Source organism: Spodoptera frugiperda, chromosome 26, assembly GCF_023101765.2.
Source record: "Spodoptera frugiperda isolate SF20-4 chromosome 26, AGI-APGP_CSIRO_Sfru_2.0, whole genome shotgun sequence".
NCBI classification, from domain to species: Eukaryota; Metazoa; Arthropoda; class Insecta; order Lepidoptera; family Noctuidae; genus Spodoptera; species Spodoptera frugiperda.
Window position 1 is genome coordinate 3,503,675 of NC_064237.1, and position 11,952 is coordinate 3,515,626.

The 11,952-nt window shown below is 42.9% G+C and overlaps 1 protein-coding gene across 3 annotated transcripts in view; it reads right to left on the reverse strand.

Annotated features, from left to right (window-relative positions):
• LOC118264716 (caskin-2) overlaps window positions 1–11,656 on the reverse strand; it is a 255,675-nt gene extending 244,019 nt beyond the window's left edge. The window contains exon 1 of one of the 3 annotated variants that reach the window (XM_050704725.1): window positions 11,374–11,656. Coding sequence is in view for 2 of the 3 variants with exons in the window: in XM_050704724.1 (XP_050560681.1) it covers window positions 10,756–10,771 (16 nt within the window). In the remaining variant the exon portion in view is untranslated. Of the gene's footprint in view, window positions 1–10,755; window positions 11,055–11,373 lie in introns of those variants that run through there. The other 2 variants (XM_050704724.1, XM_050704727.1) reach the window with 2 other exon arrangements.
• Window positions 11,657–11,952: the final 296 nt, after the last annotated feature.

Genomic DNA, 11,952 nt, shown 5'->3' on the forward strand with positions numbered 1-11,952 from the left:
ACCAATATTAGTATAAAATATGTATTAATCATCTTGAATAATTAGGAGAATGTCATCTTAGAATTGTGTAGGGGTTCGGGGTACGTATATTTTCTTGGTATCTTTCCCAACTGAGATACCATATTATACAGGCTGAGATGCACGCCACTAACGAATAACTGATAAAATCGCCACATCTTCCAAGACTCTTCTGCCAATAGAGTTACAGCGACCAGTCGCAATCGTACAATTTACACAGCGATCTATGTCGTCAATATTCGATTGATAGGCTTGTTGCAGTTGTCCAAAATAGAGAGTCAGATAATTTATAGATTCAAGATCCGTCAAAAGTCCTTTATAAAGCCGAGGTCGTGGGGTTAAACAATAAAACATGGAAAATACGTGCGCACTTAGAACGAAACACAGCGAACGAGTGTCATCCAAAGAGTATAATAAGTATAGGGAAAGTGTCATCTGTCAATCGGTGACTGACTGAAGTCAGACAGAAGTTTAAATCAAAGAGTACGTTATACATACATTATTTTACATACATTATTACACAACTTAATTTAAGTTTTCTCGCTTCCTAGATAGAAACAAGGTACCATATTTTGTGATTTCCCTTAGAAAAATATGACGGTTTTTTTAATATACATTTCAACTAGTTAACTGCTGGGCCCAAAAGTCCCCTTCTCCTTTTAAGAATGATACGGAACGTTACTGAATGTGTCATCTGCACCACGCGGTAATAGTATAAGAAAAAATAATTGTATTTACACAACTTATAATTCAAATCGATTTCGTACAAAAAAATATACTGACAACCCAACTTAGAAAATGCTAATTACAAAATAAAATATTACAAACAGCAAAAAGATATGTTAGTGAATAATTATTTTCTGAGCGGCGATTGACACAAACTGACATAGGTCCACCAAGCAGCGCGCCTCAGCGGTCACTGCCGGTCCGCGTAGGAATGAAAGAGAAACGAATAGATGTCATGATCGGACGACATTTTGTTCGATTCGTTCTGAGTTATTTATCATGAATTATATTAATCCTTACAAATATCTCATTTCAATCGATAAATAAATGCGGCAGATCCTTTTATTATTTTAAATTACGTCACTGTTATTAATTTTATTAAGATATGTTCATAAATAATATAGTTACAATGGCTAGAATTTCAATTTAAATGGTTAGTTTATGATTTTTTTCTATCGAGAAAATTTATAGAAAACGTGTTTTGAAGAAGGTGGTTTTTTTTTTTTTTTTTTTTTTTTACATTTAATGGGTCGACGTTTGGCCGCTATCTCACCTGATGGTAAGTGATGATACGGCCTACGGTGGAGCACGTCTGCCCATAAGCAACCTATTCACTCGGGCCTTAAAGACACCCAAGTTATACCCATCAGGAAACACAGACTCCGGCAAGGAGTTCCACTCCCTAGCAGTTCGCACAAGGAAGCTTGAAGCGAAGCGCTTCGTGCGAGTGGGTGGGATATCTACCATGAAGCGGTTACGCCTCGCCGATTGTCTTGTGGTTCGATGATGAAAAGGACTAGGGGGAATCAAGTTGTGCAATTCCCCCGCACACTCTCCGAAATGTATCCGGTAAAAAACGGAAAGGCTTGCGACCTTGCGCCTGTGTTCAAGGCTTTGAAGCCGGGCCTCCACAAGCGCATCGTCATTGATGAGCCTCTTGGCACGCCTTTCAATGTGTTCGAGCGCATCCAGCTGGTATTTGGCCGAGCCGTCCCAAAGGTGAGAACAGTACTCCATACATGACCGAACCTGCGCTTGGTACAGGCTCAGCAGTTGTTTCGGTGTGAAGTACCGTCTCACCTTCGAGAGAATACCCAACTTCCTACCAGCCAGATGCGCCTTCGACTCTATATAAGAGCCGAAGTTAAGCGTTGGCGATAGAGTTACGCCCAGAAGCTCAAGACGATCCGCTACCGGAACGGACACATTTCGGAAAGTCGGAGCCAGCGGGAATTGACTCCGTTTGGCAGAGAATAGACACGCCTGGGTTTTGGTAGCGTTGAACTTGACCAAGTTGGCGTCACCCCAATCGGAAACCGCCTTCAAGGACGAGTTCAACCGTTCGACCATGGATTCTCTTTGAGACCGGATCTGTGTTCCGCTACTCCGCGCATCGGACACATACCTTTCAACAACTGTGCTGTCATCTGCATACCCAAAGATACCGGGCTTAAGCAGGTCGTTGATGTGCAGCAAAAAGAGCGTTGCTGAAAGTACTGACCCCTGAGGGACTCCGGCGTTGATGCCAAATTGGTCAGACGAGCAGCCATCAATGACTACTCGAATTGACCGATCCCTCAGGAAGTCTGCAATCCATCTGCACAGATCAGCGGGAAGTCCATATGCAGGAAGCTTGCCGATAAGGCTGTCGTGCCAAACCCTGTCAAAGGCCTTCGATATATCGAGTGAGACCGCTATTGCCTCCCCGTGCTTCTCGATGGCCTCGCTCCAAATGTGGGTGGCATACGCAAGAAGGTCCCCAGTGGATCGGTTGCGGCGAAACCCATACTGCTGATCACTGAGGAGGTCGTTACCTTCAAGGTATGCCAGGAGCCTGTTGTTAAGTACACGTTCCATACTCTTGCAGAGTATGGACGTGACCGAGATGGGCCGGTAATTATTAGGGTCGGCACGACTACCTTTTTGGGCACAGGCTGCACGTTGGCTAGCTTCCATGCAACCGGCACTTGACCAGTCTCCAAAGAAAGTCGAAACAGGCGTGTCAGGATTGGAGACAACTCAGGCGCACAGATTTTTAAAACCACGGCTGGGATTCCGTCGGGGCCACTGGCCTTGTTCACGTCAAGATTACGCAACGTCTTATATACCTCCTTCTGTCGTATGCGAATTTTTGACATATTCGTCTCGCAAACTCTATGGAGAGAAGGAGGCAAAGCGCCACCAGTATCAAGACGTGAAGATTCCGCAAATAGAGAAGCAAACAGGTTCGCTTTCTCTACCGCGGTGTGTGCCAGCGTCCCGTTAGGCCCCAGGAGAGGTGGGAGTGAAGGGCGGCAGAAGTTCGATTCAACCGCCTTGGCCAGGGACCAAAACGCTTTACTACCCGCTGGGTAAGAAGCCAGTTTGTTCCCTATTCGGCCAATGTGGTTGAACCGAGCCATCCGTAATGCCTTTTTGCATGACTTGGCAGCCCGGTTATAGGCTCTCTTCCTCTGAAGAATATCGTCAGCCCTACGACGCCTGGCATCCGCCCATGCCAAGTATGCCGCATGCTTTCGCGCTTCAGCACGTCTGCAGTCGGCATCGAACCATGGACGAGTCCCACCGAAAGATGTCGCATCCGAGAATGGAATGTAGTATTCCATGCCCTGACGCAACACCCCCGTTATGGCATCCGCACAAGCTGACGGGTCCTCAGTAGAGAAGCAGACAGGCCGCCAAGGATAGGATGCAAAAAAAGATCGCATCCCATCCCAATCTGCTGACTTGTACCGCCACATCCGCCGAGATCCTCTGGGACAAGGATCCGGTGGGGAGTACGTGGATACGGATTTCACCAGACAGTGGTCAGAGCTACCCAAGGGTGAAGAAACTGACACCGAGTAGCTGTCTGGATCAGTTGTCAGCAGAAGGTCTAAGCAGTTGGCAGTGTGCGAGTCGACATCGGGCACCCTTGTGGCCTCCTGGACCAGCTGGGTCAGGCCAAGCGTTAGCGCAAGCTTACGCATTTCCCTCCCAGCATGGTCAGTGCACTGGTATGGGAACAGCCACTCCTGGTGATGGGCGTTAAAGTCCCCCAGTAACACCAACTGGGCCGAAGGGTACCTCTGCCGAGCCGCATCCGCCGTCTCCACAAGGTGTTGAGCTAATCTGGTCGTCTCCAAATCTCCGCTGTGCGACCGGTAGACACAGGCATAGAGAATTTTCTCCATCCCTGTGTCCACCAGTATCCACAAGGTTGAAAAACTGGGGTCTTCAAAGTTTCGGAGACGCCGGTAACAGATGCCGTCTTGGACGTATAGGCATACGCCTGCGCGGGGAACGAAATTGTGCTCCAGGGAAAAGCCTGGGTAGTTCAGGTATGATACGTCCGACGGACATCTGATCTGGGTCTCCGAGAGAAACAAGAGCGTGGGGTTCTCGGTCTCTAGGTGGTGATGGACCGCATTGATATTTGAGTGCAAGCCTCGAATATTTGAGAGGTGCACTTTGAGGGAGAGGAGTGCAGCCGCTGTTGAACCCTTTTCTTTGCTCTTGTTTTCATTTTATGAGTATGAGGTTGCTGAGAGGATGGCAGTGAAATGTTCCTCCACACAGGCGACCCCAGACGCGCGCCGCAGTTAGCCACATCATTGGGAGGCCAGCCTGGAGACTGCGGGGACGCCCGAGCCCCCCCATGGATATCCATCGGGCCCTCTCGTCCGGTCGCCAACCGGCACGATGGCGTATCCATGGGATTTTTCGCTAGATGGCGGGGCAGCCTTTCACGTGTGGCTAGCACGCTAATTGGGCCCCCAACTATCTGCGGTCGGCCAGCGGTGCACCGTGCCTCGGATCCCGCTACCCTCCGCGACTGGCCACCCGATGAAGCTACACCAGCGCGCGCCAGATCGGTCTACTCATAGTGGAGCAAACATCTCGACCCATCCTCTCATACGGCTTCACCGAGCATCGTGGCGGAACACGGCTAGGCCGCTTGGCGACACGGTTTTGCTCGGTGGGTGGTTATAATGCCGTCGGCCGAAGCCTACCACCAGAGTGTCACCTGATTAGCACCACCCAGAGGCCACGTGTAGGGTTTCGGTTTTTTTGGGTGCTCTCCTACGGACGAGGGTGACTCAGCCTCCATATATAAACATTTATAAACATGATCAAGATTAACATATATTTTTTTTGTTGCTATAACATGTAAATATTGGGCAAAAACACTGTTAAATCAATCCTATTTTGACTATGCACAGCGCCTTAAATAGAGCTGTCAATAACTATTTAAATCAAACTGAATTTTCACGTCTCGTTTGCAAAGAGCAACAAAAGGTCCACCACAGCTAGTTATAATTTTATAACGTTAAACGTTTGCGTGGTTTGTGGGCGATCCTGGCACCTGGCAGGGAGTTTGTCAACAAAGCCCTGTTAAACCTGTTAGTTAACTCGTAGTCATTATAATTACGCAGAAAACACATGATATTTCCTAGAATAACCGGTTTTACCACTATTGTAACTTATATCCGGTTTCAATATTCAACTTTTGCCAAAATTGTGACTATCAAAAAACTTATTTTATAAAAAAGAGTAAAACCTTGACGTCTATTAAGAAATAAGTTAACGACAACACAGCATAATATACAATATTCTATTAACTAATACAACTACTTTGACTATTTGTTTCTCCTGTTGTACCTACCCACATACCTATATTGCAAATAGAAGGAACTTGGGATGAACCCGCTCGAATAGTAAACAGTAGCAATGCACAATTTATGCCAACCTGTCGGACAAGACAAAGTTGCCTGCAACGATTGTCTCTCAATGAAATATTATGAAGTCAATGTCGGTGAACAGCGGACATTTCCTTGTCGAAAGTCCAAACACATATTGTTGCAGTCTGCAACCAAACAGCGCATTGTGAACTCGGTAGCAAGATGGTCTAAGACAACCTCGTGACTCACGATCCACGCTTAATCAGCAAAGAAAGTCATACAAAATGTTTATTTATTTGTCGAACATGACCCTCAGGATACCCTAAGGCTAGACTATGAACTATGGCGTCTTTGTTCCAAATGACAATGATTTTTGCTATAAGCAAACACAATGGCATATCGAGATCTGCTTAATAATTCAACTTCAAATTGAACGTAGGCGTCTCGTTTGAAGAGGATTAATGGCTTCTAATATTTTAGTGAAGATAGAATATCACTTAGCCTTTCGTAAATGACTGTAACCTCTGACATTAAGTCCTAAAAAGTTAGGTCTTGATGATTTAAGGCATACAATTTCAATTTGATATCTTTTTCAAGTATCAGACTTATATAGTTACTAGTTATATGTATAGCGACACCTTGACATAACATAACTAACTAATATTATCTAGTTAGTTAGTAACATAGTTAATTATTATCAAATTACCACTTCTTCTTTAAAACTAAAGGGTTTTGAACAAAAAAGAACAAACAATCTAAGGCTTTTAGGTGAAGGTCGAGAAGACGTACAGGAAGTGTGTGTGAGGCCGAGCGGTGACGTCACTTCCTGGGCCGATGAACGACTTACATTATGCTAAGGCATTCGACGCGATAACTAGCAGTGTAAACTGGTATTAGAGTTAAGGTTTCAACGATTAACGTACTAATTTTAACGGCTATGCCGATCGCCGCATTCCTTCGGGATCATGGACCGAACAAAGTTTATACCTTCCAATTTTCTAAAGGTCAATGTGGGCGGCCGTTTGGGCAGGCGAGATTTAAGTGCCCTCCTTTATTGTAAATTTTATAACCAGTTACAACATCAACTTTGGATCGCGGAAGATCGATATTGTTGGTCGCAGACGTGTTCCCTGAATTTGCATTCAAGTTTAGCCTTTAACGCAAATTGAATTAACATAAAGTTCCCCATAACTTGGACTGCATTGCGAAATAATAGTTTCTTTCGCTGTTTTGTATTCCAAGAAGATTAAAAATCGAGTCAGACGAACTTGAGCAAATAGTTACCTGTAGTTATAACATACATTTCTAAGAAAAACATCGTACAGAAAGAGTAAAGTTCGTCAAAGTTTAAAGTTAGAACTTAGCAGCTTTGCTTTAATAACTCAATAGGTTTTAAATTAAAACTTATAAAAGGCTACGGTAAAGTAAATTTGTGTTTAACTGGTATAATGCCAATGATAATATCACAAGTCAATTTGTATGCAGACGTATCAGTTGGGCACTAGGCTGACGGGTGCACGGTTCAACGCGCCGCAAGTTTATCGACGTTCATAAACCCGTAAATAGATCGAACACAGTAAAACCGGGAACGTTGCGTTGCATACACTGCACTCCAGTCACTGAACATGTCTATTACCATTTCACTGCAATGCGATCACTGAAATTCAATAGAATACATCGACAAGGTACTACAGGGATCGTACTGGCTACGATTTGCATTTAAGTAATACCTAACTAGGTAGTTAACGATTCTTTCAAACTTTAATCGATAACTTTACTGATAAGTCACAATAATCAACATGCAAAATCAAACACCGCAAGTGGGGATGGATTGGCCACACTCTCCGAAAAGGCCCCGACCACATTCCAATATAAGCCTTAGAGTAGAATCCCCAGAGGAAATGGAAGCGTGGTCGTCCTTGGTAAACCTGGCGACGTACAGTATTGGTGGAAGAGGTGAGCATCGGCATGACATGGAGCAAGTTGAAGTGGGAAGCTCAAGACCGATCGAAATGGAGGACCTCTGTGGACGCCCTCTAGGGCACATAGGACCTTAAGTTAAGTCAAATAAGTCATCAACATATAGCTCAGTTATTTAAAAAAAGGTTTGACTCTCATTCATTACACAAGCCGTCCCACATAAATCAGATAATTTTATAAATAATAACCGACACTTGAATAGTAAATCATTAGCAATGTTGATAAATAAGACAAGCTTATAAATTCAATGTCAATAAGTACAAGACTGCATAGAAATCGTTGCGTCCGGATTGTAAGTAATTACAGCAAGAAATAAAGGAAATATCTCAATACCTGGGCACTTATCTACGGACACATGGTAACTGGGCCTGGTCTGGTCATTTGTTAGAAAACTTTCCACTCGTTAATTAAGCTATTAAAAGACTTGTACCCGAGCAACAATGTGAGAGCAAAGCTAGATGCTAATGCGAATGTGACTTGCCTCGTATAAAGTGTACGTGCTATTCCGCCAAGTTTCACACAAAATTATAGCATTTTCCTTCCAAATTAGTGTTAGTGGTCTTCTTTTAGTAATAAGTGATGTAAAGCGAATGTGAGCTATACATCTTATCTATTCGTTTTCAATCTCAACCCCAAAATGAGCCTACAATATTCCAAAGTTCACCGGCACCATATCAAGAGTGCTCCAGATAAATGGATCACGTTACTTGATTAACCGGCGCACATCCCTTCCCCTTATCACCCCTGGGAATATTTAAATGGGCCCTGAATATATCACACCACCCTCTCGAGGTAAACGAGCCAAGTAGACTCGTTTACCTGCGCTCTAGATTGAGGATGTAAATAAATAACGGTATCTTCATTAACCAGTTATACACAATATTAAAACTGTAAAAATCCTACACAATCAGAACAATTCAAAGGAAACTTTCATTAAGCCGGTTCGGTTGAGCTTTATGTGCACAAGTGCGTATTCTCCTCACAGGCGAATTGGAGCGACAATTTGTAACATACGTGTGATCTCAATCAACATGGCAATCACGCGCGGCGCCACCACAACTACTCCTAATGTGATGCTATTGAAAATCAGCATTCACGGCGTCGACTCCGCACTAACGCGCCTAGTTACACTCATTGATTTCACACGGAACAATTTACATGTCGCTGAAAGTGATAACTCGTTTTGACAACGTTATCACACAGACTCATCAACGTTTCATGATCGTTCCGCAATAATGGCAATTGTATTATAATGCGGGTCCGGCTCTCGGCAGTCTCGCCTCTACCGTAGTGCCAGTAAAACGTTTATTTCGCTGAATAAGTAGGCAGTGAGTAGGTATGCACAGAGCTTGTCCGGACACTCGTAAAGTGTTTTTGTAGCTATAAATCCTGCCGTCTAAGATCCTTGTCTTCGAGCCAAGGTCTGCAAACTCATTCACAAGATCAAGTGGCAAAAAACTGGAGCAATGAACTGGGAGTCACGTACCATTCTCATCAACTCCCAAAGCACGTAGTGGCGTCTAAACTACCGCTCATTGTCAATATTGGAGTGCTGTTCCGAGCCACTGGCAAAATCAATAGAAGCATTATCGGTTATTAGACGTATGATTGCTAGAAATTGTTTTATGAGTTAATGAATAACAAACAATGCACTTGAATTAAGTGCACCCTGTGTAGACAATAGACACGCATTTGTGAGTACCTATGTTGTCTGGCAAATGCCAGAAGAAGGATGTAATGCAATAGTGTGTTTATACGGAATTTCATCAAGTCAGAGAAGCTTAATTATCCACCTTAAGAAATTAACTCAAGCTCATTAAAGTCAAATAAGACGACTGCTCAACAATTAACTAAAGGAATTAAAACTTTAATCAAGCCCTAGGGAAATGCCAGCGAAGTGTACACTTTTTATAGTCGACAGGCAATGCAAATTAAATAATAGATATGAATTGCAATTGAGTCGGCAACCTCGAATGTCTGAGTAATGGTCGTTGCGACTGAACAGTTGTTCACACACACAAAGTGCAAGGCTTCCAAGTGCATCGCCGATAAACCGGAGATGAAAGCGACTGTTTATTTGATTTTGTGCCGGTACGTGCAAGCATATTAACTAAGCTTCGGCCATCGACCCCTCCTGCTCCATCATTTCTTGAGCTCATAAAACTGCCGCAAGTTTGATGTTCGCACCGTGTTACCGTAAGTCCGTAAGGTCAGGCTAATAATTAACTTTGTCCGAATTCCTGTTTATTGGCAGGTAAAGTTTGATGGATACAGTTTAATTAGCCATCACATCAGTAGGAGGCATCCTTACAACTTTGTCTGAAGGACTTTGTTCCAACAAGTTCAGGTTATTAAAGCAAACAGACATTCTGCACCGTAGCGACTAGCGACGCAATCATTAAACAATAAATCTCGCTTTGCGTCTAACGCAGACCTCACGCGTCATATTCACAAAATGGAAACTCTAAATTATGTATGAAAATTTAAATTTGATTCTGCATGGAATATTAAGTAGGTAGCTAAGCAGCTCGATGGTTTTATAATGCTATTGGTTTCCTTTAAGGTTGTTAACTATTACATCATCGGCTTTGTCCTCGGTAGATGATGTTTTAACGATCTCTATGTTGCGACCTTGACCGATGAAGTCTTGTTACTAAATAGGTATATGAGAAAGGATGCATTAACTAATACATCGCTCTACGATGGATATTTGTGAGGTTGTGAGTCTCGATGTATACGCCACTTTTGTCTAGGCAGTCCCAGAATGCCGGTTTCGCAATGGAACGGCCGCCCGGCCGGCAACCCATCAAACATTGTCGGATTACGTTTATGGACCATTTGTATGGGATCTGCTACGGTTAATGATTTTCGGTCGTTCCACCATCTCTTATGCAATTCTATTTTGAAGACAAATATTTAAATAGCCACCTATTAGATAGTTAAATTATTTTTCTATTGTGAATATTAACATGTTATGAAATATCTTCAGAAGGTCATAGAATATCTATATAATTATAAAAGTTAGTGGACTTGCGGACGTTAATGTCTCTGTGATGATAAATTCAAGGGTAAAAGTGCGAACCCTGCAGCTATTATTACGGCACACCGGTCCCCTATTAAATTACAAGCACCCCATGTTCTTGACACAATAGCTACGGGCAACAGCATTTTGCTATAAACTTCGAAATTTTAATATTTATTCATTCTGAATATTTGAACGTGTTTTATTTTGATCTTTACGTTCTATTTAGCGTTATCAGTGGACGCAACCCGGTGACACTCTCACATGGCCGTTATCTATGTTATTAAACTATTCGAGTTCATGCACTGCAAGCATGCTTCAAAGCATTTTGTACTTTCATGTCCTCACCGTTTATTTTCCTCATGCCGGCCCTAGACCTTTACTGCACGGCCAAAATCCTGCCCTCGTTATCGGCAACAACAAAACACACATACGAAACACTAACAAGAACACCACAATGCACACTTGTAAACATTCGTAACTATCTCCAATTATGTTATGCTAACAACATTGTAGATAACTTCAGTACACTTCTTTGATTACTTGATAAGGATGAAAACACATAAATTGTTTATCGCGATGCGATCTACACCCACGCAAACATGTTGCGACGCGCGTCAACGCCGCGTGACTGCAGGCGTGTCGCCGGTTGACACTTTGGCGCCACTGATGACGGCAAGCGCGTGAACTACCGTTAGTAATCAAAGCCAGTAAGAGATGGCGCTGTACTCAAAACATTTGGGAAATGCACTATGTTTACCTACGATTGGCATAGAATTTTCATACAACAATACTTAACTTAAAATAGTAAACAAACACATGTTCACTTAATTAAATAGCATTCATTTAGAATGAAAGTAACTATCTATAGAACGTTGATTAAAATTTGTATTATTTTTGTATTAGGAATTATTTTGAAATAAATATAAAAATGTAATACTATTTTCAGATTAGGTTAAAACTTACCTTAGTGAAATTTTTATTATGTTCAGGACCAAAAACGCTGAGGATCAAATTCACTTCACTGTAACTGTTGAATTCATAAAATTTAACTCAAGAACTAAAGGAAAACTGCAAGCCAATAACCAGTTCAGCTTATCCTGTTCTAAAATCTGCATTGAGAGAAATGCCGGTCGGTAGTCTTCTATCTAGAAAAGCACTGAAAGAACACTATTCACTAGCATTTTAAATAATTACGGGGATTTCCACGGCACAATAATAATAAATACACGAGTTGAACGCGGAACACCATGAATAGCGACCGATAACACTATCCATCACCCCATTATCCTACGCGACTTGAAGTTAGCTGCGAGCGAGCACGTCAAAATATACCATAAATAACATGGTATGTATTTGGGGTGCGCCACCTCCTCCCCGCCCTTCGATCGTCTGTAAACAGAAGGTTTGGTTTCTATTCGAATATTGAAAGTTCAAATTTTAAATTCTTTGAATCGATGCTAGCTTGGGCTCAGCTTGCGTGAACTGGCGACTATCATTGAGCTATGGCATTAGCTGCAAGGCGTCGGGGCCGAGGGGGAGGCA